The 26,292-nt window shown below is 41.8% G+C and overlaps 1 protein-coding gene across 1 annotated transcript; it reads left to right on the top strand.

Annotated features, from left to right (window-relative positions):
* Positions 1-1,912: 1,912 nt before the first annotated feature.
* On the top strand, positions 1,913-26,069 carry LOC308605818 (NACHT, LRR and PYD domains-containing protein 7-like; the record flags this gene model as incomplete). The annotated part of the gene is made up of 8 exons (XM_081216087.1): positions 1,913-1,991; positions 2,259-2,355; positions 6,900-8,478; positions 9,651-9,821; positions 20,811-20,981; positions 23,472-23,642; positions 23,948-24,118; positions 25,898-26,069. The coding sequence occupies exons 3-8, from the start codon at positions 6,911-6,913 to the stop codon at positions 26,067-26,069; spliced, it is 2,424 nt and encodes an 807-aa protein (XP_081072213.1). The 5' UTR covers positions 1,913-1,991; positions 2,259-2,355; positions 6,900-6,910.
* Between the last annotated feature and the right edge of the window lie 223 nt (positions 26,070-26,292).

Raw genomic sequence — 26,292 nt, 5'->3', positions numbered from 1 at the left:
TGCCTAGGAATATACCCAGGTCTCGGACTCCCCCCTTTTCCCGTCACCTGTTCATTCTGGGTGGGAACAGTCCGCTTTCACGATGGTCAGAGCGGAGAGAATGACCTAAGCGTGAGTGTCTCTGCTGCTGTAATCACAAGGCACCTTCACTCGGGGAAGGAGCCACTACATTCCTGGCATCGCATGGTTTCCGGTGTGGCTCTTGGCCAAACAGGCTTAGCAGTGGGAACTGGAAATTAAATGACGTATCCAGTTACTTGAGCAGGGTTAGGGTAGGAAGCCAGAGGTGTATGTCACTCTCCACTCTGGGGGTTCTCCAGTGTACACGTTCATCCTCACCCATTTGTATGAAACCAGAAATTCCTCTTTTGTTTCTTTCTCTGACTTCATTCAGGTTTTCCCCCAATATCTCCTCCAAGGAATTATGCTCCGTCTCCTGGGGGGTCCAGAGAGCTAACTCCCTCTGTGCACCCTTTAGTCTTGGGTATTTACCTTCGTTGTTTTCCCACGTGCCTCTAATGCGGTTTTGCTGTACTGGGCTACCTCGTTTAGTAGATGAGCAGTTCGTGGTGTTACCTGCAGTCCGAACTGGGCGTCCTTCCGTTACGTGAGAACCAAATTACTGATCTGTAAGCTGCACTCAGGCTAGAACGAGATGGTGACTCTCTGCCTGGCCTGCTTCATTCATACTGTGCTGCTCTGTGTGTTCTGTCTTCAGATGCAAGCCTTTTTCCTCGTCACTGTCTGATCCAAAGTTCCATCAGCTTTCGTGTCCCCCTCACGTTGGTGTGCTTGTCAAGGACCTTCACCCCTCCCTTCACCTGTGGGCTCTTAAACCTGACATGTAGGTTTTCACTCTCCCTGTCAGGTTTCTAAGAAGAGCTCTATGTGGCTCCAAGTCCCCAGCACTCCTGTGTGTCCCAGTCCACTCAGTCGGGCTTCTAACCGCATCACCCACCACCTTCCTGAAATTTCTTCCTTCTCATCTTAACTGAAAAACATGACAGGCGGTGTGTTTACCCTTGACTTTCTATGACCTGGGTGACTCATTTCCCTTTAACGTTTTTTCTTCCCAAAACCAAATGCATGTTCATCAGAGACAGCATTGAAAAAAGGGACAATAACTGGATAAAATCATCCATGGCGTGGAAACTCAAACATAGTCGTTGGGTTTTGGGGGTGTATATGCTTCTAGTACTTTTCTGTCTGAGGAGGTGATTGTCTGTCTTGCTTCAGTTGGCACATTACAGGTGTGATGACGCTTTTTGGTTATTGTGCTCTTCTGACTTAGCATTTTAGCATGAGCATTTTTATATTAAATATAACAACTGTGAGCTCTTATCATATGTTGTGATTTGAAACATTTTTCACAATTAATCTTCTAATTGGGTGTAATTCCCCCCACGTACTTAACGGTGTTTTTCATCTTGTGAATCTTCCCCAGTGTTGCCCATTTAATGCCTGAGGATATAAGGATTTTTGTTTATTTGCTTTTTGTTCCATTGAGGAAGTGTCAGTGATTGAGAGCACAGGTTCTTGAGTTAAACTCCTGGATATAATCTTGGCTTCAAGTTGAGCAAATGTGAGTACTTGGGCCTTTGTTTCCCTATGCCTGTGATCCTAAAACTAGCATTTATCATAATCACCTGGAAGCTTTGTTAAAACATGGTTTTCTGGGCCCATCTCCAGAGTTTTTGACTTTGTAGGGCTGGGGATAGGGCTTAAGAATCTGCGTTTTCATGAGTTCCCAGATGATGCTGTGGTCTGTGGGCCATACTTTGAGAGCCACTTCCCTAAGCCTCAGATTCGTCATATGAAGCATAGATAATAGAATTTACCCAGTAAGATGGTTGCAAGAAAAAAATATGATCTGTAGAAGAGCTTTTAATAGTTCCTGTACATGTTAAATACTCAGATGTTGACTATCACAGTGGCTCCTTAGAAAGACAGGGGTTACAGAAAATGTGAAGGAGATTATCCAGATAAAGGGGGTACGTTTATAAAGGGAACATCTTATGCAGTCATATTTTGTCTTTTATTATGTAACTTCTAAGTTAAAAAGCTATGCTAACTTCCTCTTGATTTTTTGAAACATATTTTTTCATGTGTGCATTTGTCTGTATATGTATAAATATAATCTCTGGTTGTACATATTTACTATCATACTTAATTAGCTAATCATACTTGATTAGTGATTACATCAGTATATGTTCATGTATACAGTCACATTCCCATGTAATCACTAACCAGATCAATAGACAACTTTTCCAGAACTTTTCCAGTGGATGTTTTCTCCCTGAGCTGTTTGGGAAAGGCAGCCGCTATGCTGACTACCACCACAGGTTAGTTTTGCTTGTTGTAAACTTCATATACCTTGAATCAACTCAGAGTTCCTGTTGTGTGGTTTCTTTTACAACTACAGTTTGGGGACATGAAGAATAAAGATTCTGTGAACAGACGTGCATGTGTCTTTTGCAGACCTAAGCACTGATTATCGTGGGGTTTCTAATCGGAGGTAAAATTGCTGTCATAGAGCACATGTGCTTAGTTCGCTGTAGTGAAAACCACCCGCAAGTTTGCCAGTGGTGTTTTCTCAATGTAAATTTACCTACTTCTTTATTTTTGGCTGCGTTGGGTCTTCGTTGCTGCGCGTGGGCTTTCTCTAGTTGCGGCGAGTGGGGGCTGCTCTTCGTTGTGGTGTGTGAGCTTCTCATTGTGGTGGCTTCTCTTGTTGCAGAGCTCGGGTTCTAGAGTGCAGGCTCAGTAGTTGTGGCGTGCGGGCTCTAGAGTGCAGGCTCAGTAGTTGTGGCACGCGGGCTTAGTTGCTCCACGGCACGTGGGATCTTCCCGGACCAGGGCTCGAACCCGTGTCCCCTGCATTGGCAGGAGGATTCTCAACCACTGGGCCACCAGGGAAGCCCCTGTTTTCTCAGTTTAACTCGTGCCACCATGTAAGAGTTGTCCTTCATTGTGTGAAGTGCTTGTGCCCGTCTTTAATTTTAACCATTCTGATGGGGGTGTCGTTTTTTCTGTTCATCAGGTTCTTAATTTGCATTTCTCTGAAGTCTAATGAGGTTGAAGGTCTTTCAGTATGCTTATTGGCTATTTGGCCGTTCCTTTTTCGAAGTGCCTTTTCCAAATCTTTTGATTTCTTTCCATTGAGTTTTATCTTGTTTTAATATTTCAGGGAGGAAGAAATGTTCCTCTACCCTTCTAGGTTCTTCTGGCTGGCCTAAGAATTGACATGAGACTGATTAACAAGAAAAAAATCTGACAGTTGTTTAATACCATATGTATAAATGGGAGAGAGTCAGGGAGACTGCGTAACTGGCCAAAATGGCCAAAACCCTTACCTTAAGTACCATCTTCAGCTAAAGACTGTCGACTAAAAAAATATTTTCACCACCTAAAAGTTGAGAGTTATATTATATTTGGGGGATATGCTGAGGACTTCAAGCCTGGGAGTCAGGGTCTCAAGTAACCCTGAGAGAACTGCTCTGAGGAGGTGAGGGGGCAGCTAGGATATACAGGAGTTTTGCAATAAAGGGCAGGTGGTAGGAACAAAAGTTTACGTTAATAAAAGACAACCAGATATCTCGAGTTAAGGCACTTAGCGCTTTTCTGTATATGGGAAGATGCAAGAGTCTGGGCTCACTGAAACCATTCCTTTGACAGGCACCTCGGCTATCTGGGGTCAGTATCCTGTGTTTTCTCATCCTGAGTTCCCTCAGGGCTCACCGTGGGGACTGGCTGCAGTCGGATGGCTGCTAGATGGTGGGTATTCTTTGTTTCCTTCCTGAGTTCCCTCAGGGCTCACCAGCTCACTGGTGGCTGGTGGCTATAATCGCTGATGACTGTGACATCCTTTGTTTACCGATATGGCAGGAAGTATTCCATTTCTCAAGACAAAAGAGGATGTTGTGGGTAGCGGTTTGGGACTTCAAAGGGGAGAAGGGCAATTCACATGAAGACGGGAAAGCAAATGTTTGGTAAACAAGTGTTTGCTGGGCCAGGCAGGAACATAGAGTGGAGTCTGATCTCCAGGCTCTGCTGAGTTTCCTCTGCCACATTTAGCTCATGTTCTTTGCATATACCTCTGGTGGTAGCTCTATTCCAAGGAGAGACCCTCTGTCTACAATTTTTTAGGAAGTCAGGGGGAAAGTCACAGTTTCTTCCTGAGTCTTTTGGGCCTCCATTGTTTTCAGCTCAAGATAATACACATGCTCAAGAGACGTTTTGGGGTACCAAGTTTTGCTCCCCTACAATGGAAGCTGTAGAACAATTTGGAAAGAACTGAGACTATAACACAGAGTGTTCCAACTCATGAATGTTATTTCTCCATTTACTGATGATTTCTTTTCTTTCTTTCTTTTTTTTTGGGGGGGGTGTGCCACACGGCGCAGCTTGTGGGATCTTAGTTCCCTGACCAGGGATTGAACACAGGCCCTTGGCAGTGAAAACACGGAGTCCTAACCCCAACATTTTTTTTTTTTTTTTTTACAAACTTGTGGCTCTCAAGGGAGAGATCGGATGCATGATCCTAGACTTATTCTTAGGTATTTGGTGTATATGTATGTAACTCTTCCCTCCAGCATATAGACCTGATCAATTCAATCACTTCTAATAGCGTGTGTATTCTTCGGGTTTACTTTTTTTTTTTTTTTTTTTTGCGGTACGCGGGCCTCTCACTGTTGGGGCCCCTCCCGTTGCGGAGCACAGGCTCCGGACGCGTGGGCTCAGCGGCCACGGGTCCAGCCGCTCCGTGGCACGTGGGATCTTCCCGGACCGGGGCATGAATTCGTGTCCCCTGCATCGGCAGGGGGACTCTCAACCACTGAGCCACCAGGGAAGCCATTTTGGGGGGGGCGGGTTTACTTTTGACATCACAGTTTAAGATGGATGAGCCAAGAAGGCAATACAGACTTAATAGTAGAATCTCTATGAAACTCACATATTATGCTAAGTGAAGGAAGCCAGCCATAAAAGGCCACATTTTATAATTCCACATATGTGAAATATACCAAATAGATAAATCCACTAAGAATGCAGGTTACTGAAGGCCAGAGACTGGGGAAGGGGGAAATGGGGAATGAATGCTTGATGCATATGGGGTATCTGTTTGGGGTGATGAAAGTCTTTGAACTAAATAGTGGTGATAGGGTTGCATAAATCTGAAAATGTTTTCAGTGCCACTGAATCGTACACATTAAAGTGGTTAGAAATGTTGTGTATTTTACCATAATAAAAATAAAGTAGACTCAAGAATACTTAAAGTTCTCTTTATCTACAATAATGCCTAACCTAGGAAGCACAAATAGCCCTGTGGGTCGAGCTTTCATCCATGTGGGTTTAAAGAAGTGTTCACAGTACAAAGAATAGATAACTCAAAGCTAGTGCAGCCGAATCTGGCCTCTACCCCGATACCGAATTAAATCTCAGAGACAGAGTTTTGAGTGAAGTAGAAAAGAACAGCTTTATTGCTTTGCCAGGCAAAGGGGGCCACAGCGGGCTCATGCCCTCCAAACTGTGTCCCCCGCCCCCTTGGAGAGGGTCGTGAGAAGTTTTATAGTAATGGTTCAAAGAGGCCGTGATCATCTCATGGACATTCTTCTGACTGGTTGGTGGTGAGGTAAGTGGAAGTCAGCGTCATCAACCTTCAAGTTACAACTGGCCTGGGGTGTACGTGCTTTTGGGCAGCATATCATCATTAACTGTTAACTTCCCCACCTGGAGGGGGTTTCAGTATCTGCAAAACAGCTCAAAGATATTGTTGTCTGTATTCCTTGATGGGGAGCCAGGACCCAGCCCCAAGGCTGCACAAACGTTTCTCTTGACTGTTTGCTTCTCCCTGGTTCCGCATCCCCTCCTTCCCCCTAATTAACAACTGCTTGAATCTGCTTTTTGGAACTCAGGGAAGGTCATGGAGGCTGAATGAAGGCTATTTCCTGTCATCAAGAAATGGGGGACACAGAAAGGCTTGGTGCCCAGGAGTCCCACAGGGCCCTGCTGGGTATCATTGGGAGAGGCAAAAGGAGACTTGGGGGTTAGAAAACCCAGGTGGAGAACTACTCCCTTTTTTTTTTGGCCATGCAGCATGCAGGATCTGAGTTCCCCTATCAGGGATCGAACCCACACCCCCTGCATTGGAGTCTGAACCACTGGACCGCCAGGGAACTACTGTCTTACAGTCGTAGCTTTGGTGTTTGGTCGTGTGCGTGGTAATTTTCCTCTTCTTGTTTCCTCATTTCTGGGGTAGGGGAGCAAAACTTACCACCCCAAAATGTCTCTCTGGCATGCAGATTATTTCAAGCTGAGAACGATCAAGGCCTAAAGTACTCAGGAAGAAACTTTGACTTCCTCTTAACCGCCTTAAGACTTTAGATAGAGACCCTGTTCCCAGAAGAGAGCTATCACCAGAGATGTCTGCAGAGAACATGGGCTAAGGGTGGTGGGGAAACTCAGCAGGATCTGGAGATCAGAGTCCACTCTGGGTCCCATAGTTCCGCTGGCCCAGCAAACATTTGTCTCCCAGATCTTTGCTTTTCCATTTCCACGTGTGTTTCCTTCCTCCCCTTTGAAGTCCCAAACCATTACCCTCAGCATCTTCCTTCTTTTGTTTAGCTGAGATGGTATTTAAGGTGAGGGTTTCAGCCATTTTGGTGAGTAATTCAGTTTTTCCTGGGTCTCTGTCATGTATATGTTATTAAAATTTTGTGTTTTTCTCTTGTTAATCCATCTCATGTCAATTTAATTCTTAGACCAGCCAGAAGAACCCAGAAGGGTAGAGGAACATTACTTCCTCCCTGACGCTGGTCCTTTACAGTATGAATTTTCCAGCTGAGTGTAATCACTGGCACCCCAATTCTCTCCCATTACATGTCAATATAGGTGGAGAGGAGAGAGAAACACGATGGAGAGATTTTCTATCTGGAAGAATACACTTTGGCCAGGAGATGATGGTGGTTTCCACAACGTTACCCAGAGAAGCCCAAAGCTGATATCATACTTGAAGCCCCAGCTGTCCATACAGTCAATGCCACTTACGGTGGTGCTGCATGGTCCTGCCGGCGTCGGGAAAACCACAGTGGCAAAACAGCTGATGCTGGACTGGACACAGGACGACCAGGCAGAGACATCCAATTCCGCCTTCTATCTCAGCTGCAAGGACCTCAACCACAAGGGGACGTGCACTTTTGCAGAGCTGATATCTGAGAACGGGCCGGATTTGCAGGATGCCATTCCAGGGATCCTCACCCAGGCACGGAAAATCCTGTTCATCATCGATGGCTTTGATGAGCTGCGAGTCCCCTCGGGGGCACTCATCCATGACATATGTGGCGACTGGAAGAAGCAGAGGCCAGTGCCCGTCCTCCTGGGGAGTTTGCTGAGGAGAAAAATGTTACCCAAGTCCACTTTAGTGATCACCAGTCGACCGGGGGCCCTGAGGGAGCTCCGGCTCTTGGTTGAACAGCCACTCTTCATAGAAGTCGAGGGGTTCTGGGAGCTGGACAGGAAGGCATATTTCTTGAAACACTTTGAAGAGGAGACTCAAGCCCTGCGAGCTTTTGACTTGATGAGGAGGAACGCAGCTCTGTTCCACATGGGCTCCGCGCCTGCTGTGTGCTGGATTGTGTGCACGTGTCTGAAACGGCAGATGGAGAAGGGGGAAGACCCTGCCTCGACCTGCCGGACCACCACGTCCCTGTTCCTGCGTTTTCTCTGCAGCCAGTTCACAGCAGCTCGCAGCAGCTGCCCCAGTGATTGTCTCCAAGTTCCGGTGAAGTCTGTGTGCCTCTTGGCTGCTGAGGGCATATGGACACAGACATCTGTGTTTGATGGAGAAGACCTCAGGAGACTTGGGGTGAAGGAGTCTGCCCTCTGCCCTTTCCTGGACAAGAATATTCTCCAGAAGAGCAAAGACTGTGAGGGCTGCTACTCCTTCATCCACCTCAGCGTCCAGCAGTTTCTTGCCGCCATGTTCTATGTCTTGGAGCCAGAGGAGGAGGAGGAGGACGTGTGTGGCCACAGGTGCCACATTGGGGATATGCAGAAGCTGCTGTCCAAGGAAGGAAGACTAAAGAACCCCAGCCTGACCCAGGTGGGCTACTTCGTATTTGGCCTCTCCAACGAAGAAAGGGCCATGGAGCTGGAGACGACTTTCGGCTGTCTAGTATCGCTGCAGGTCAAGCAGCAGTTACTGAAATGCAGGTCAGTGCCCCATGGGAAGAAGCCCTTCTCAACCATGGACACGAAGGAGATTTTCTATTGTCTTTATGAATCTCAGGAGGAGGAGCTTGTGGAGGATGCAATGGCCCCCGTCACGGAGATCTCTATCCACTTGACAAATACATTTGAAGTGATGCAGTCTTCTTTCTGCCTTAAACATTGTCAAAACTTGCAGAAAATTTCACTGCAGGTAGGAAGGAGGATATTCCTGGAGAATGATACCACGTTGAAATCAGATGCTCAGGTTGAGAGGTAAGAACACATTTAAAAAATATATATATATTTTTAATGCTACTAGTTCTCCCATCTTCAGCGTCAGCCCACACTCTTTTAGGAAGAGGACAGAGTCCCTACTACTCCCTATGGCTTGGGGTCAGAATTCTCTGGAATGTGTGGCTGAAATTTCTTTCTGCCAACTCACCATTAAAGTTGGGAAACATGATGTTCAGATTAGGAATGGGAGCTGTGGAACCTTACTTTGTTTTAGTATTATAGTTTTATAGTATACTACTATATATTATATATACTATAATACTATAGCATAGTATACTATAATACTATAGTATAATACTGTAGTATTATAGTATTATAGTTTCCGTGTGGCAAATGGGCTCAGGACACTCTAGACATTTCCTGTAACTTCTCTCCCTGCCAGTTCTTTCAAAAAATTTGTTTTAATACATAGCCACCATGCTGTACATTATATCCCAGGATTTAGTTATCTTATAACTGGGTGTTTGTACCTTTTGATCAGCTCACCACTTTTAAAATAAATAAATAAATAAATAAATTTATTTATTTATTTTTGGCTGTGTTGGGTCTTTGTTGCTGTGTGCGGGCTTTCTCTAGTTGTGGCGAGTGGGGGCTACTCTCTGTTGCAGTGCGCGGGCTTCTCATTGCGGTGGCTTCTCTTGTTGTGGCGCACGGGCTTAGTTGCTCCGTGGCACGTGGGATCTTCCCGGACCAGGGCTTGAACCCATGTCCCTTGCATTGGCAGGTGGATTCTTAACCACTGCTCCGCCAGGGAAGTCTGTTACTTGTCTTTTCGATGATAGTCATTCTTACAGGTGTGAGGTGGTATCTCACTGTGGTTTTGATTTGTGTTTCCATGGTGATTAGTGATGTTGAATATTTTTCATGTTCCTGTTGTCCATTTGTATGTCATCTTTGGAAAAATGTCTATTCAGGTCCTCGGCCCACTTGTTACAATAGTTTTTCTTTTCTGTTGAGTTGAGTTGTATGAGTTCTTTATATATTTGAGATACTAACCCCTTATCAGACATAGAGTATGCAGACATTTTCTCCCATTTAGTAGGTTCATGTTTATTTTGCTGGTGCTTTCCTTTGCTGTGCAGCTTACCAATTCTTGTTGCTTTTCCTGTACGTGCTTTTCATAGGTGCTCTTGTCGATGCCTTCCTCCTAGGTCACAGCACGACCATCACTCTCTTCATCTCTGGGCAGATCTCTGCTCTGTGTTCAGTTCAAACAAGAACCTGAACTTTCTGGATGTGAGGGAAAGCTTTCTGAGTCACTCCTCAGTGAGGATTCTTTGTGAGCAGATAACCCATGTCACCTGTCATCTCCAGAAAGTCGTGTAAGTAGCAGCTGATCTTGCAGTGGTGATCCCCAGGTGTTTTAAATGTGGGAGCAGTATTGGAATGCCCAACCAGGCTCTGACCAGCCAGGTGCTCAGAATGCAAAGGAATGAAATGGTTGCTATCCTTAAATGTGTCGAGTTGGAGAATCATCTTATGTTGAGTCATTTTTATGAAATTTGGCCGGGAATTTGGATGTTCCCATACATCTGCTGTGGGGCGTATTCAAAACTCAGCCTATAGAAAATTTAGCCACATGCATGTTAGGAGAACTGGGTAGGAATTGGGGAAATATTCCAGAGAGGAAAGTTTCAAATATGTGAGTAAGAATGTGTTGATGAAGCAGTGGTGCACTTATGACTAATGTGTGGGATGGGATTGAGAAATTAGTCTGAGTACAGTAGGTTGTGGCAGAAGCAACTTAAGACATGGGTCACCCGGGCAGGTGATTATTAGTACATCCTTTTAAACCAACACATGTTCTTTTCGATGGTAGCCATTCTGTCAGGTGAAGTCATATCTCATTGTGGTTTTGATGGGCGTTTCCCCAATTAGTGATGCTGAGCATAATTTTCATGTGATTATCTGTTGGCTATCTGTATGTTTTCTTCTGAACAATGCCTGTTTAGATCCTCCACCCATTTTTAATTGGATTGTTTATTTTTTGATATTAATCTGTATGAGTTCCCTATTTGGGATATATCTCTCTTTGGGATATATTGTTTTGCAAATATCTTCTCCTATTCAGTAGATTGCCTTTTTGTTTTGTTGGTTTCCTTCACTTTGCAAAAGCTTTTCAGTTTGTAGTCCCATTTGTTTTCTGTTTTGGTTTCCTTGTCTGAATATACAGATACAAAGAAATATTTCTAAGAGCAACGTCAAAGAGTACTGCGTGTGTTCTTCTTGGAGTTTTATGGTTTCAGATCTTCAGTTTAAATCTTTAATCCATTTTGAGTTTATTTTTGTATATGGTATGAGGAAACGGTCTGGTTTCATTCTTTTACATGTAGCTATCTAGTCCCCCAGTCCCCACAGGAAGAAAAAAAAAAAAAAAGGAAAACACAGCACATATTCAGGGGATAAACTTTATAAGTTATGTTTAAAATTACACAGATACATTGAAACTTCCCCCAAACCAACATACCTTAGAAGGCTTAATTAAGCCCCTGAAAAGGTTGTGTTATTTACTTGGACAAATTGCTATGCCAAACGTCAGCTGACTGTACCTGCTGATGTCAGGTGACATGTATCTGGTTCATCTCAGAATGCCATAGGACTTGTGTGTACAAGGCCACAAAAATCTAACATAGGTTGGTGCCAGCAAAGGTGGCAGTTTCTTCTGTATGACTGAAAAGTTTACATTGTTCTGGTTTCATAAGGTGTGCATGAAAGAATAAAAAAAGCTAGGAGGTACATTTAATTTTTTCCACTAAGAGTTTAGGACCCTTTAGGCAGGAGCTTTGAACAGTAGCATCTCCCTTATTCTGGCTCTCTCTGTGCTGAAATTTAATTTTGAACTTCTTCTGAATGAGCCACAAGGAATGTTCATTATCTAAAAGTGAAGCATTGAGGGTTATAAGACCAAATGCCTGTTTATGGAGAGAAGTATTTCATAGTGTGGGTGTGTGGGTGAATTGCCAGGTTTGGAGGTACTAGATAAAAACAGATTAAGAGGACTTTTCTGGTGCCGCAGTGGTTAAGAATCTTCCTGCCAACGCAGGTGACATGGGTTCGATCCCTGGTCCAGGAAGATCCTACATGCCACAGAGCAACTAAGCCCGTGAGCCACAACTACTGAGCCCGCGGGCCTAGAGCCCATGCTCTGCAGCAAGAGAAGCCACCGCAGTGAGAAGCCCGCACACCTCAATGAAGAGTAGCCCCGCTTGCCGCAACTAGAGAAAGCCTGTGCGCAGCAATGAAGACCCAACATAGCCATAAATAAATTAATTAATAATAAATAAATAAATAAATTTATATTAAAAAAACAGGTTAAGAAGCTCTAAAAACAAAAACGAAAATGAAGATCTGAAATAAGATTGTAGCGGAAGAGGCAGTAATCCAGGTGTTGTTTTTTTCCCCTCAAATTAGGGTGGATTAAGCATGCTTTAAAAAGAGGCCCTGACAAAAGGCCCTTCCCCAGTTATTTCCTACTATCTACACAGGAAAACTTATGAGCTAACTTCATTATTGTATAACATGAGGTTGACAGAGTCTTATTCTCAAGAAGGTGGCACAGTTAGGTGCTGGGAAAATCTTTTTTAAACACTGAAATGTTTCTTGAAGCCCAGAGTTTGATTACAGAAAATTATATTCCACTTAAGATTTATTCAAATCCCATTTAAAATCCTACAGTCATGCTAGATGACAGGAAAATTAAAAAAAAAATTTTTATTGTATAGTTGATTTACAATATTCTGTTAATTTCTTGTGTACAACCAAGTGATTCAGTTATACATATATATTTTTCATATTCTTTTCCATTATGGTTTATCACAGGATATTGAATATTGTTCCCTGTGCTGTACAGTAGGACCTTGTTGTTTATCTATCCTACATATAAATAGTTTGCATCTGCTCATCCCAAACTCCCAGTTCTTCCCTCTCCCACTGCCCCTCCTCCTTGACAACCACCAGGCTGTTCTCTATGTCTCTAAGTCTGTTTCTGTTTCGTAGATATGTTCGTTTGTGTCATATTTTGGATTCCACATATAAGTGGCATCATATGGTATTTGTCTTTCTCTGCTTTCTCTGCTTGGCTTATTTCACTTAATAATCTCTAGGTCCATCCATGTGGCTGCAAATGGCATTATTTCATTCTTTTTTATGGCTGAGTAGTATTCCAGTGTATATATACCACAAGTTCTTTACCCATTCATCTGTCAATGGATATTTAGGTTGTTTCCATGTCTTGGCTATTGTAAATAGTGCTGCTATGAACATAAGGGTGCATGTATCTTTTTGAACTATAGTTTTGACTGGATATATGCCCAGGAGTGGGATTGCTGCATCATGTGGTAACTCCATTTTTAGATTTTTAAGGACCTTCCATACTGTTTTCCATAGTGGCTGCACCAATTTACATTCCCACCAACAGTGTAGGAGTGTTCCCTTTTCTCCACACCTCCTCCAGCATTTGTTATTTGTAGACTTTTTAATGATGGCCATTCTGACTGGTGTGAAGTGGTACCTCATTATAGCTTTGATTTGCATTTCTCTAATAATTAGCGATGATGAGCATCTTTTCATGTGCCTATTGGCCATCTGTATGTCTTTGCACAGATGTCTATTTAGGTTTTCTGTCCATTTTTCAATTGGGTTGTTTTTGATGTTGTTGTTCATTGAGTTGTTTGAGTTGTTTGTGTACTTTGGAAATTAAGCCTTTGTTGGTCGCATTGTTTGCAAATGTTTTCTCCCATTCTGTAGGTTGTCTTTTCATTTTGTTTACGGTTTCCTTTGCTGTGCAAAAGCTTGTAAGTTTGATTAGGTCTCATTTGCTTATTTTTGCTTTAATTTCTATTGCCTTGGGAGACTGACCTAAGAAAATGTTGGTATGATTTATGTCAGTATGTTTTGCCTATGTTTTCTTCTAGGAGTTTTATGGTGTCATGTCTTAAGTTCATGTCTGTAACCCATTTTGAGTTTTTTTTGTGTATGGTGTGTGGGTGTGTTCTAACTTCATTGGTTTGCACTTAGCTGTCGAATTTTTCCAACACCATTTGCTGAAGAGACTTTTTCCCATTGTATAATTCTTGCCTCCTTTGTTGAAGATTGACCATAGGTATATGGGTTTATTTCTGGGCTCTCTATTCTGTTCCAATGATCTATATGTCTGGATTTTTTTTAAAACATCTTTATTGGAGTCTAATTGCTTTACAATGGTGTGTTGGTTTCTGCTTTACAACAAAGTGAATCAGTTATACATATACATATGTCCCCATATCTCTTCCCTCTTGCATCTCCCTCCTTCCCACCCTCCCTATCCCACCCCCCTAGGTGGTAACAAACCACCTAGCTGATCTCCCTGTGCCATGTGGCTGCTTCCCACTAGCTATCCACCCTACATTTGGTAGTGTATATATGTCCATGCCACTCTCTCACTTTTCACAGCTTACCCTTCCCCGTCCCCATATCCATGCTCTAGTAGATCTGTGTCTTTATTCCCGTCCTACCCCTAGGCTCTTCATGACTTTTTTTTCTTAGATTCCATATATATGTGTTAGCATACGGTATTTGTTTTTCTCTTTCTGACTTACTTCACTCTGTATGACAGACTCCAGGTCCATCCACCTCACTACAAATAACTCAATTTCATTTCTTTTTATGGCTGAGTAATATTCCATTGTATATATGTGCCACATCTTCTTTATCCATTCGTCTGTCGATGGACACTTAGGTTGCTTCCATGTCCTGGCTATTGTAAACAGAGCTGCAATGAACATTTTGGTACATGACTCTTTTTGAATTATGGTTTTCTCAGGGTATATGCCCAGTAGTGGGTTTGCTGGGTCGTATGGTAGTTCTATTTGTAGTTTTTTAAGGAACCTCCAGGCGGTTCTCCATAGTGGCTGTATCAATTTACATTCCCACCAGCAGTGCAAGAGTGTTCCCTTTTCTCCACACCCTCTCCAGCATTTATTGTTTCTAGATTTTTTGATGATGGCCATTCTGACTGGTGTGAGATGATATCTCATTGTAGTTTTGATTTGCATTTCTCTAATGATTAATGATGTTGAGCATTCTTCCGTGTGTTTGTTGGCAGTCTGTATATCTTCTTTGGAGGAATGTCTATTTAGGTCTTCTGCCCATGTTTGGATTGGGTTGCTTGTTTTTTTGTTATTGAGCTGCATGAGCTGCTTGTAAATTTTTGAGATTAATCCTTTGTCAGTTGCTTCATTTGCAAATATTTTCTCCCATTCTGAGGTTTGTCTTTTGGTCTTGTTTATGGTTTCCTTTGCTATGCAAAAGCTTTGAAGTTTCATTAGGTCCCATTTGTTAATTTTTGTTTTTATTTCCATTTCTCTAGGAGGTGGGTCCAAAAGGATCTTGCTGTGATTTATGTCATAGAATGTTCTGCCTATGTTTTCCTCTAAGAGTTTGATAGTGTCTGGCCTTACATTTAGGTCTTTAATCCATTTTGAGTTTATTTTTGTGTATGGTGTTAGGGAGTGTTCTAATTTCATACTTTTACATGTACCTGTCCAGTTTTCCCAGTACCCCTTATTGAAGAGGCTGTCTTTTCTCCACTGTATATTCTTGCCTCCTTTATCAAAGATAAGGTGACCATATGTGTGTGGGTTTATCTCTGGGCTTTCTATCCTGTTCCATTGATCTATATTTCTGTTTTTGTGCCAGTACCATACTGTCTTGATTACTGTAGCTTTGTAGTATAGTCTGAAGTCAGGGAGCCTGATTCCTCCAGCTCCATTTTTCATTCTCAAGATTGCTTTGGCTATTCGGGGTCTTTTGTGTTTCCATACAAATTGTGAAATTTTTTGTTCTAGTTCTTTAAAAAATGCCAGTGGTAGTTTGATAGGGATTGCATTGAATCTGTAGTTTGCTTTGGGTAGTAGAGTCATTTTCACAATGTTGATTCTTCCAATCCAAGAACATGGTATATCTCTCCATCTGTTTGTATCATCTTTAATTTCTTTCATCAGTGTCTTATAATTTTCTGCATACAGGTCTTTTGTCTCCTTAGGTAGGTTTATTCCTAGATATTTTATTCTTTTTGTTGCAGTGGTAAATGGGAGTGTTTTCTTGATTTCACTTCCAGATTTTTCATCATTAGTGTATAGGAATGCAAGAGATTTCTGTGCATTAATTTTGTATCCTGCTACTTTACCAAATTCATTGATTAGCTCTAGTAGTTTTCTGGTAGTATCTTTAGGATTCTGTATGTATAGTATCATGTCATCTGCAAACAGTGACAGCTTTACTTCTTCTTTTCCGATTTGGATTCCTTTTATTTCTTTTTCTTCTCTGATTGCTGTTGCTAGAACTTCCAAAACTATGTTGAATAAGAGTGGTGAGAGTGGGCAACCTTGTCTTGTTCCTGATCTTAGTGGAAATGGTTTCAGTTTTTCACCATTGAGGACGATGTTGGCTGTGGGTTTGTCATATATGGCTTTTATTATGTTGAGGAAAGTTCCCTCTCTGCCTACTTTCTGGAAGGTTTTTATCATAAATGGGTGTTGAATTTTGTTGAAAGCTTTCTCTGCATCTATTGAGATGATCATATGGTTTTTCTCCTTCAATTTGTTAATATGGTGTATCACATTGATTGATTTGCATATATTGAAGAATCCTTGCATTCCTGGAATAAACCCCACTTGATCATGGTGTATGATCCTTTTAATGTGCTGTTGGATTCTGTTTGCTAGTATTTTGTTGAGGATTTTTGCATCTATGTTCATCAGTGATATTGGCCTGTAGTTTTCTTTCTTTGTGTATATGTCTGTTTTTTGTGCCCCATACCATGCTATTTTGATTACTGTAGCTTTGTAGTATTGTCTGAAGTCTGGGAGGGTTATGCCTCCTGATTTTTCTTTTTCCTCAGGATTGCTCTGGCAATTCTGGGTCTTTTGTGGTTCTGCATAAATTTTAGGATTATTTGTTCTAATTCTGTGAAAAATGTCATGGATAATTTGATAGTGATCACATTGAATCTGTAGATTGCTTTGGGTAGTATGGCCAATTTAGCTATATTAATTCTTCAAATCCAAGAGCATGGGGTATCTTTCCATTTCTTTGAATCATCTTCAGTTTCCTTTATTAATGTTTTGTAGATCTCAGCATATATGTCTTTCACCTCCTTGGTGAGGTTTATTTCTAAGTATTTTACTTTTTAAATGCGATTTAAAAAGGGATTGTTTGTTTACACTTGTTTACATTTCATTGTTAGTGTAAAAAAATGCAACCGATTTCTGTATGTTAATCTTGTATCATGCTACCTTGCTGAATTTGTTGATCAGTTCTAGTAGTTTTTGTGTGGAGTCTTTAGGGTTTTTTTAATATATAGTATGTCATCCCCATGTAATGACAATTTTACCTCTTCCCTTCCAATTTGGATTCCTTTTATTTCTTTTTCTTGTCTGATTTCTGTGGCTAGGACTCCCCATACTATGTTGAAAAGAAATGAGAGTGGGCATTCTATTCTTGTTTCAGATTTTAGTGGAAAGGCTTTCAGCTTTTCACCATTGAGTATTATATTGACTGTGGGTTTGTCATAAAGAGCTTTTATAATGTTGAGGTGTTCCCTCTATACTCACTTTTGTAAGTTTTTATCATGAGTGGGTGTTGAATTTTATCAAATGCTTTTTCTGCATCTATTGAGATGATCATGTGTTTTTTGTCTTTTCTTTTGTTGATGTGGTGTATCACATTGATTTTGCATATGTTGAATGATCCTTGTGACCCTGGGATGAATTTAACTTGGTTGTGGTGTATGACCTTTTTTATGTGTTGTTGGATTTGGTTTGCTAATATTTTGAGAATGTTTGTATCCATATTCATCAAAGATATTGGCCTGTAATTTTCTTATTTTTGGTGGTGTCTTTGTCTGGTTTCGGTATCAGGGTGATTGTGGCTTCATAGAATGTCTTTAGGAGTGTTCCTTCCTCTTCATTCTTTTGGAAGAGTTTGAGAAGGATTGGTATAAGTTCTTCTTTGTTAGTTTGGTAGAATTCACCTGTGGAGCCATCTGGTCATGGATGTGTGTTTGTAGGGAGTTTTTAAAATTACAGATTCTATTTCACTTCTAGTGATCAGTTTCTTCAAATTATCTATTTCTTTTTGATTCAGTTTTGGTGGGCTGTATGTTTCTAGAAACTTGTCCATTTCTTCTAGGTTATGAAATTTGTTGGCATATAATTGTTCATAGCATTCTCTTATGTTTTTTTGTATTTCTGCAGTATCACTTGTGATTCCTCATCTTTCATTTCTTTTGTTTATTTGGGTCTTCTCTTTTCTTCTTGGTGAACCTGGCCAGAGGTTTGTCAATGTTGTTTAGTCCTTCAGAGAACCAGCTCTTGGTTTTATTGATTTTTTTTTCTATTTTTTAATCTCTATTTTATTTATTTCCTTTCTGATCTTTATTTCCTTCCTTCTGCTGATTTTAGGTTAGGTTTTGTTCTTTTTTCTAATTCTTTTAGGTGGTGGGTTAGGTTGTTTATTTTAGATTTTGCTTGTTTCTTGAAGGCCTGTATCACTATGAACTTCCCTCTAAGAACTGCTTTTGCTGCATCCCGTAGATTTTGCAGGGTTGTTTTCATTGTCATTTGTCTCAGGTATTTTAAAATTTCTTCTTTGATTTCATCATTGACCAGTTGGTTTTTTTAGTAGCAACTTGTTTATTCTCCATGTAATTGTTTTTTCTTGTTTCTTTTTCTGTTGTTGATTTCTACTTTCATGCCGTTGTGGTCAGAAAAGATGCTTGAAATAATTTCTATACTCTTAAATATGTTGGCTTCTTTTGTGCCCTAGTATGTGGTCAATCCTAGAGACTGTTCCATGTGCACTTGAAAAGAATGTGTATTCTGTTTTGTTGGGGAGGGGGATGTAATGTCCTGAAAATATCAATTAAGTCTAACTCTTCTATTGTATCATTTAGGATCTCTGTTGCTTTATTGATTCTCTGTCTAGAAAATCTGTCCATTGATGTCACTGTGGTGTTAAAGTCTCCTACTGTTATTGTATTCCCGTCAGTTTCTCCCTTTATGTCTGTTACTATTTGTTTTATGTATTTGGGCACTCCTATGTTGGGTACATATATGTTGATGAGTATAATATCTTTTTCTTGTAATGATCCTTTTATCATTATATAGTATCCTTTATCTTTCTTTATAGCCTTTGTTTTAAAGTCTGTTTTGTCTAAGTATTGCTACCCTTGCTTTCTTGTCATTTCTGTTTGCATGAAATATCTTTTTCCATCCCCTCACTTTGAATCAATGTATGTCCTTTGCCCTTAAGTGGGTCTCTTATAGGCAGCATATTGTAGGCTCTTGTTTTCATCCAATCTGCCACTCTGTGTGTTTTTTTTTTTGAGGATAGTTATCTTTTTAAAAAAAATTTATTTTTGGCTGCGTTGGGTCTTTGTTGCTGCATGTGGGCTTTGTCTGGTTGTGGCGAGTGGGGGCTACTCTTCCTTGCAGTGCGCGGGCTTCTCATTGCGGTGGCTTCTCTTGTTGCAGAGTGTGGGCTCTAGGCATGTGGGCTTCAGTAGTTGTGGCACATGGGCTCAGTAGTTGTGGCTCACGGGCTCTAGAGCACAGGCTCAGTAGTTGTGGTGCGTGGGCTTAGTTGCTCCACGTCATGTGGGATGCCCCCAAACCAGGGCTTGAACCCATGTCCCCTGTATTGGCAGGCGAATTCTTAACCGCTGAGCCACCAGGGAAGCCCCCACTCTGAGTTTTTGATTGGAACATTTAGTCCCTTGACACTGAAGGTAATTATCGACAGATTTGTATTTATTGCCATTTTAAACCTTGTTTTCCCATTGATTTTGTTTTTCTTCTTTGTCCCTTCCTTTTTCTTTTTGTCTTTCCTTTTGTGGTTTGATTTTCTTTTGTATTATACTTGTGTTCTCTGTTTGGTTTTTCTGAAAAATATGGAATGCTTCACAAATTTGCTTGTCATCCTTGCACCAGGGTTATGCTAATCTTCTCTGTATCATTCTAATTTTAGTATATGTACTACTGAAGTGAACACCAAACAACTCTTTTTTTTTTTTTGGCGGTCCACGGTCCTCTCACTGTTGTGGCCTCTCCCGTTGCAGAGCACAGGCTCTGGACGCGCAGGCCCAGTGGCCATGGCTCACGGGCCCAGTCGCTCCACAGCGTGTGGGATCTTCCCGGAGCGGGGCACGAACCCATATCCCCACGTTGGCAGGTGGACTCTCAACCACTGTGCCACCAGGGAAGCCCAACAACTCTTAATGGTACTTACTTTTATGGAGTCTGTAATTTATTTGCTAACTTATAAACCACAACTTACGGTAGCCTAAATGAAAACTGCTTTGTGGAAATGCAAATGACTACATGGGGATAAAGTAGGAAGTGATTTATTCTTACTGGAAAAAGTCAGGCATTGAGAGGAGGGAAAGTTGTATGTGAACTGAATGTTGAAAGAAATAAAGGTTAAAATACTGTCTGAGAGGAAGAAAATTTTCTCTATACTTCTAGGTCTGGCTGGTGTAAAAGTGAATTTGACATGAGACAGATTAACAGGAGAAAATCAAACATTTAATAGCATGTATACATGGGAGAGACCCAGAAAAATTGAGTAACTACCCCAATGGCTGAAATCTTCACATTAAATGCTACCTTCAACTACAGACGATAGAGGATGTTGGGGGTAGTTGTTTGAGACTTCACAGGGGAGGAAGGCAATTCACACGGGGATGGAAAAGCAAATGTTTGCTAAACAAATGTTTTCTGGGTCTTGCAGAGACAATGGGACACAGAGTGCACTCTGATCTCTAAGAGTTGACCCTACCACACCTAGCCCATATTCTTTGCAGAGATCTATGGTGATAGCTCTATTCCTGTAACAGTCCCTCTATCTAAATTATTCATGAAGTTAGGGGAAAGGTCAAAGTCTCTTCCTGAGTATTTTCAGTCTTGATTGTTTTCAGTGTGAAATAATATTCACATCAAAGAGACATTTTGTAGGGGAGCAAAATGTGTCACCCCAATATAAAAAATAAAGATGGGGATATTTTCTCTGAAGATCAGCGTGAACAAAGACAAGGGTGTATCAAGCCCTTGGCCACCCGGTTCCATCTTCCTTCCCATCACCATATGCTACACCTGTTAGTAGTGTGTCCTCCTCCATCCAGCTATCGCTCGGTGGACTCGTCCTTCGATTCAGTTTACCAGACCAGCTCCCCATCCCTGTCTTGACTTGTGACTTTTCATCCCACTATGTGTTCTCAGCACCAACCATCTACAGCACTCAAGATGGAATGAATCCCTTCTTTTTATTTTCCCTAGGATTAAGAACGTCTCCCCTGCTGATGCTTATCGGGACTTCTGTCTGGCTTTCATTGGTAAGAAGACTCTGACACACCTGGTTCTGGAAGGCAGTGTCCACAGTGATGAGATGCTGTTGCTGCTGTTGTGTGAGATCCTGAAACATCCAAGATGTAATCTGCAGTATCTGAGGTAGGTCTCCTGTCGTTGCTGTTCTCAGCATGGAAAGGATGCTGTGAGCTCTGTAAACAAGAAAGAAGAGGGTGGCCACTCTGATTGGGTACTATGTTAAACAGGGGAACATATGCTCACATAGAATATGGATGGCATGTCAGCCTATAGTCTTTCCCCAGCCAGCTAGCCTTCTGCATTGAATAATGAGTCCTGAATGCAAGGAAACACTCAGAATTTTGTGTCATCTTCTAGCTTAGGGACATGGCATCTCAGGTTGCATGTTACCTACCTGTTGTAATTCAGAGTAGCCATCAGCCTTAATTGGTCACTCAGTGATGCTGTAGAAACATCGAGTGTTCTGGTTCCTGGTAGCTCACTGGTTTGACAGATTCCCTTATCCTCAATGAGATCTTGTAATGAGTGCTCTGATTATCATCACCCATCGTTAGGGTACCATTCCACCCCCCTCTACTTAGTTGATTGGCAACGTGAGGTACTGGCTAGTGACACAGGTTTTTGGATTTGGGAACCTTGCTTTGACATTTATGACCTATATGATGTTGAGCTGTTCCCTCATCCATGAGATGGGGTTTTGAGGATTGAATGAAACATGGGATGAGAACTGCTTTGCCTAGGCACCAGGCACCGATGGCAGCTCTTACCATGATGGATGATTTCCGATGGTGCTGTCTTTCATTAACTTAGAAAAAGCATCTATTACTCTGAAGTGTGTTTTTGTTTGTTTGTTTCTTTAGATTTTTATTCAAACAAGTAGAGTTGATGCAAAAGAGTCTTGAGGAATGTGGGTAGTGATATAACAATTGAAAGTACATGTTTTAAGCATATTTAAAAATCAGATTACAGACTTAGATTTAGTGTTTGTGTGTTTTATAAAATCTCAAATTTGTAGAAAACATTCGTTTTGAAATTCTTGAGGAAATTATACTTCATAATTTATGGCAAAGATGTTTACTAGTTGACATAGTATAAAAGTAAATGTTTACTCTGAAGTTGTGATAAATGACATTTCTAAGTGGATATACCGAAGCTCCAGAATGACAAATGGCTGGTGCAGAATCTCCTGTTTTTTGCTTATTAATTTGAGACACTTTACATTCTACCTTGTATTCAGATTACATAAATTTATAATGTCCTTATTATAGGTTAAGCTTTGAGAGAAGAAAGGTACTGATTTTAAGAACTCCAGTTTTGCTTATGACATACATTCTAATGGGTAGAGTATATGGATTGATTATATCCTTTATTTGCATGGCAAAGTATCATCTGTCTCCAAAGAACAGATGAAGGGAAAAAAGAATATTAAAAAGTTTAACAGGGCTTCCCTGGTGGCGCAGTGGTTGAGAATCTGCCTGCCAATGCAGGGGACACGGGTTCGAGCCCTGGTCTGGGAAGACCCCACGTGCCGCGGAGCAACTAGGCCCGTGAGCCACAATTACTGAGCCTACGCGTCTGGAGCCTGTGCTCCGCAACAAGAGAGGCCGCGATAGTGAGAGGCCCGCGCACTGCGACGAAGAGTGCCCCCCACTTGCCGCAACTAGAGAAAGCCCTCGCACAGAAACGAAGACCCAACACAGCCATAAATAAATAAAAATTAAATAAAAATTTTAAAAAAAGTTTAACTAACTTGTGAATATTTTGAACATTAGGGGCAGAGCCATTATTCAAACAAGCTTGTCCTGGAGTCCTGTACTCATTTGTGTCTACAAGAGCAGCTGAGTTTCCGACCCAGTATAATGGATTGCCTCAATGTTCTCTAAAATAGCTGCACCACATTCATATTTCCATCAACAGAAGGAGTTTGTAGTTATTCTTGTTCTTACAACACAAACTCAAACTTTGGACATGGCTGCCTAAGTGTCAAATTGTATCTCCTTGTTTTAATTAGCATATTCCCTAATAACTTATGAAATTGAACTTTTTGAGTTTCAGGCATCGATTTTTTTTTGATGTGGACCATTTTAAAAGTCTTTATTGAATTTGTTACAATATTGCTTCTGTTTTATGTTTTGGTTTTTTGGCCCCGAGGCATGTGGGATCTTAGCTCCCCGACCAGGGATCGAACCCGCACCATCTGCATTGGAAGGCAAAGTCTTAACCAGTGGACCACCAGGGAAGTTCCCAGGCATCAAAATTTTTTTTTCAATAGAATCACATTTAAATTTAAGTGGGATTGGGATTGACTCAGTTCAGGGAAAGTGATATAAAAAGTGGGGTTTGAGAAATAGCAGGCCATGTTGGTGAAACTTTACACAGAATTGTATTACTGATTTTTTTTCTCCTCTTAGAGATGAGGCTGGATGATGATCAGATGGCCACAGAGATACTTGAAGAAGCAAAGGAGATCAGTTCTCTAGTAGTTCAGGCCAGGGTTTGACGCAGGTTGGAGTAGAATGACATGAGAATCCAGGATACGGTCTCCAAGCATAATTAGCTGACAGGGTCTCTTTGTCCTCCCAGAAGAATGACTTTCCCCCATGTATCCCGCAGGTTGGGTTCTTGTTCTGACACCCCTCAGCGGTGGGCTGATTTCTCCTCGGCCCTCAAAATCAACAAGTCCCTGAAGTGCCTGGATCTCACAGCCAGTGAGTTTCCAGATGAGGGTGTCAAGTTGCTATGTTCGACTCTGAGACACCCACTGTGTTTCCTGCAGAAATTGTCGTAAGTCTCTCCTCTCTTCCCATGGGACATCTTCATTTTAGGTCTGGGGCCACATAGAGAAGAGCAATGGTAAGACCACACTTACAGGGCAAACCCTATGGGACCTCTTACAGATGGAGACCCTGGTACCCATTTTGGTCCCAGGTGGACGATGCATGCATTTTTGCTTGCCCTTCTCTCATTTCTGGTCCTTCAGGCTTTGATCACTAGCACAGGATAGAGAGGGTGGGGACTTGCATTAAGGGCTGTCAGCTGGGAAGTTTGGACTTTGGAAATGTCTTACCACTTACGTGGTGCTTTTGCAGGTTGGAAAACTGTCACCTTACAGAAGCCTGTTGCGAGGAGCTGTCTTCTGCTTTGATTGTCAACCAGAGGCTGACCCACCTGTGCTTGGCCAAAAACAACCTTGGCGTTGGCGGGGTGAAAATTCTGTGTGAGGGCTTGAGTTACCCCGAATGTCAACTACAGACCTTGGTGTAAGTCCCTGCTGGCGTGTGTGGGTGTGGGTGTGTGTGTTGTGTGTGCATGTGTGTGTATTGTATGTACATTCACACACCTGGATTCAAGTAGGACAGAAACAAGAGTACTTAATAATTCCACTTGAATGAAACCAGCAAGATCTTGGTGGAAATTAGGGAAAGAACAGTTAGAAACAGATTTTCATGTTTGCATGTCTTTTAAGAGTAAGGTTGACCTTCCAGCCTCTTCCTATTCTGAGAATTTGAGATAAGCAGCTGGTTCTCAGGTCCGATATTCTGTGTATATTCTGAAAATTCACATGACATCTTTCAGCAAATGGGAGTGGATTGAATTATATAGTAGGTTTCAAGACTGGAAAGGAAACCAGGTATTCAATTTATAGTGGCAGAGAGAGAAAAGGAGAAGGTCATATTTCTACTTCAACGGTATTCATTAGAAGAATATAAAATTTTCCATATGATGTCACTACATAGACGGCTCTGTTTTACAGAGTTGATTTAGGCATCTAAACAACAACAAACATCTGATGCTTATAAGCACTTACTGTGTATCAGGTACTCTACTAAATTTTGAGACTTTTTAGTCCTTACAACCACAAGCAATAGTTACCTTTGTTTCAATTTTGCCAATTAGCTAATTAGAAAACCAGAGTTTAGCCACTTAGTTTGCCTATGGTCACATCTGTGTAGTGGGTATGAATCCCCCTCTATAAACTGAGGTATCAGTGATCATTACCTTAAATACATAAAGGCAATGTTTGACCAAACCTCCAGTTTGTAGGCTGTCAAACCTTAATTTTAGATTTTGTTTTAGCTCCTCTCCCCAAGCTCCCTAGATTCAAGTTTTTTTTTTTTTTTTTTTTGCGGTACGCAGGCCTCTCACTGTTGTGGCCTCTCCTGTTGCGGAGCACAGGCTCCGGACGCGCAGGCTCAGCGGCCATGGCTCACGGGCCCAGCCGCTCCGCAGCATGTGGGATCTTCCCGGACCGGGGCATGAACCCGTGTCCCCTGCATTGGCAGGCGGACTCTCAACCACTGCGCCACCAGGGAAGCCCTCAAGTATGGTTTTAAGGTGTCACATCATACAAAGCATGGCATCTTTTGGTCCAGTTATCATCCACCCGCCCTTTGTCATGTCACTTCAGGCTCTACGGCCTCTGTCGCTGTTATGCCGTACTTGGGGCATAAGGCTTTTTAGGGATGATTGCAGGTCCACCTGCCTAACTGTACCATGGGAATATCCTTCTCTGTGGTCAGGAGGATTTGTAGGAGTCTAAGCTTGGAGGAGTCTGCAGTGTTTAAATTAGAGACATAGCCACTCATATCAGGAATGTTGTACTTTTGATATATAACCACAGTTATGCTGGGACAATTAAATACAGGACTTGAAATAAAACGTAAGACAGGGAGAATGGAATCCCAGTGACCTAACCGTGCAGAAAATAAGTGAGGCCTCCGATTCAGTCTCAGGTCTGTCTGAATCCAGAGCCCTTCACCTGTGTGATATGCAATCGTGCCAGGAAAACCTCTATCTTAGGAGATACGTGTCTCTTTCTCCATAATAAAAGGTGGCAAACAGAGGCCAGTTTAACACTCTACCATCCAGGCAGGGTAGACATAATGTAATCATCATTCCACGTGTTTTATGTTTTTATGTAGCCTACCTGAAAGCATATGGCTCAAGGTAGCACATAAGTGATGCTGGAAGTAACAGCCATTTCACAGGATGTGTGTCACAGGGATAATAGACTTCTCTTCATATGACTATAATTGTAGGTTGTGTCATTGCAACATAAACAGACATGGCTGCAAATACATCTCAAAGCTTCTCCAAGGAGACTCCAGCCTAACAGACTTGGACCTGGGTTTCAACCCCATAGCCACTGGATTGTGCTTTCTCTCTGAAGCTTTGAAGAAACCAAATTGTAACCTGAAATGTCTAGGGTAAGTTGCTTTCTTCATTTTAAAGATGTTTTGGAAATATTTAATCTTTCAGAGATTTTGGAATACAAACTGCAATAGTATCACTCTTTGTCCAAACCCCGGCAGAAATTGAATACAGGTAACTGGGTGTTTACAAAGTTGGTCAGAGGGCCAGAGGGAGTGGTTTTAAGTGGGAATAGCCTCCAGTGAAGTAGACTTCAGGATCACACTGCTTCTGGTGGGATCCA

This window comes from Mesoplodon bidens (assembly GCF_964165515.1).
Source record: "Mesoplodon bidens genome assembly, chromosome: 18".
Taxonomy (NCBI): Eukaryota; Metazoa; Chordata; class Mammalia; order Artiodactyla; family Ziphiidae; genus Mesoplodon; species Mesoplodon bidens.
The sequence above is the reverse complement of the archived record's forward strand: the minus strand, read 5'-3'. Positions and strand labels throughout refer to the sequence as shown.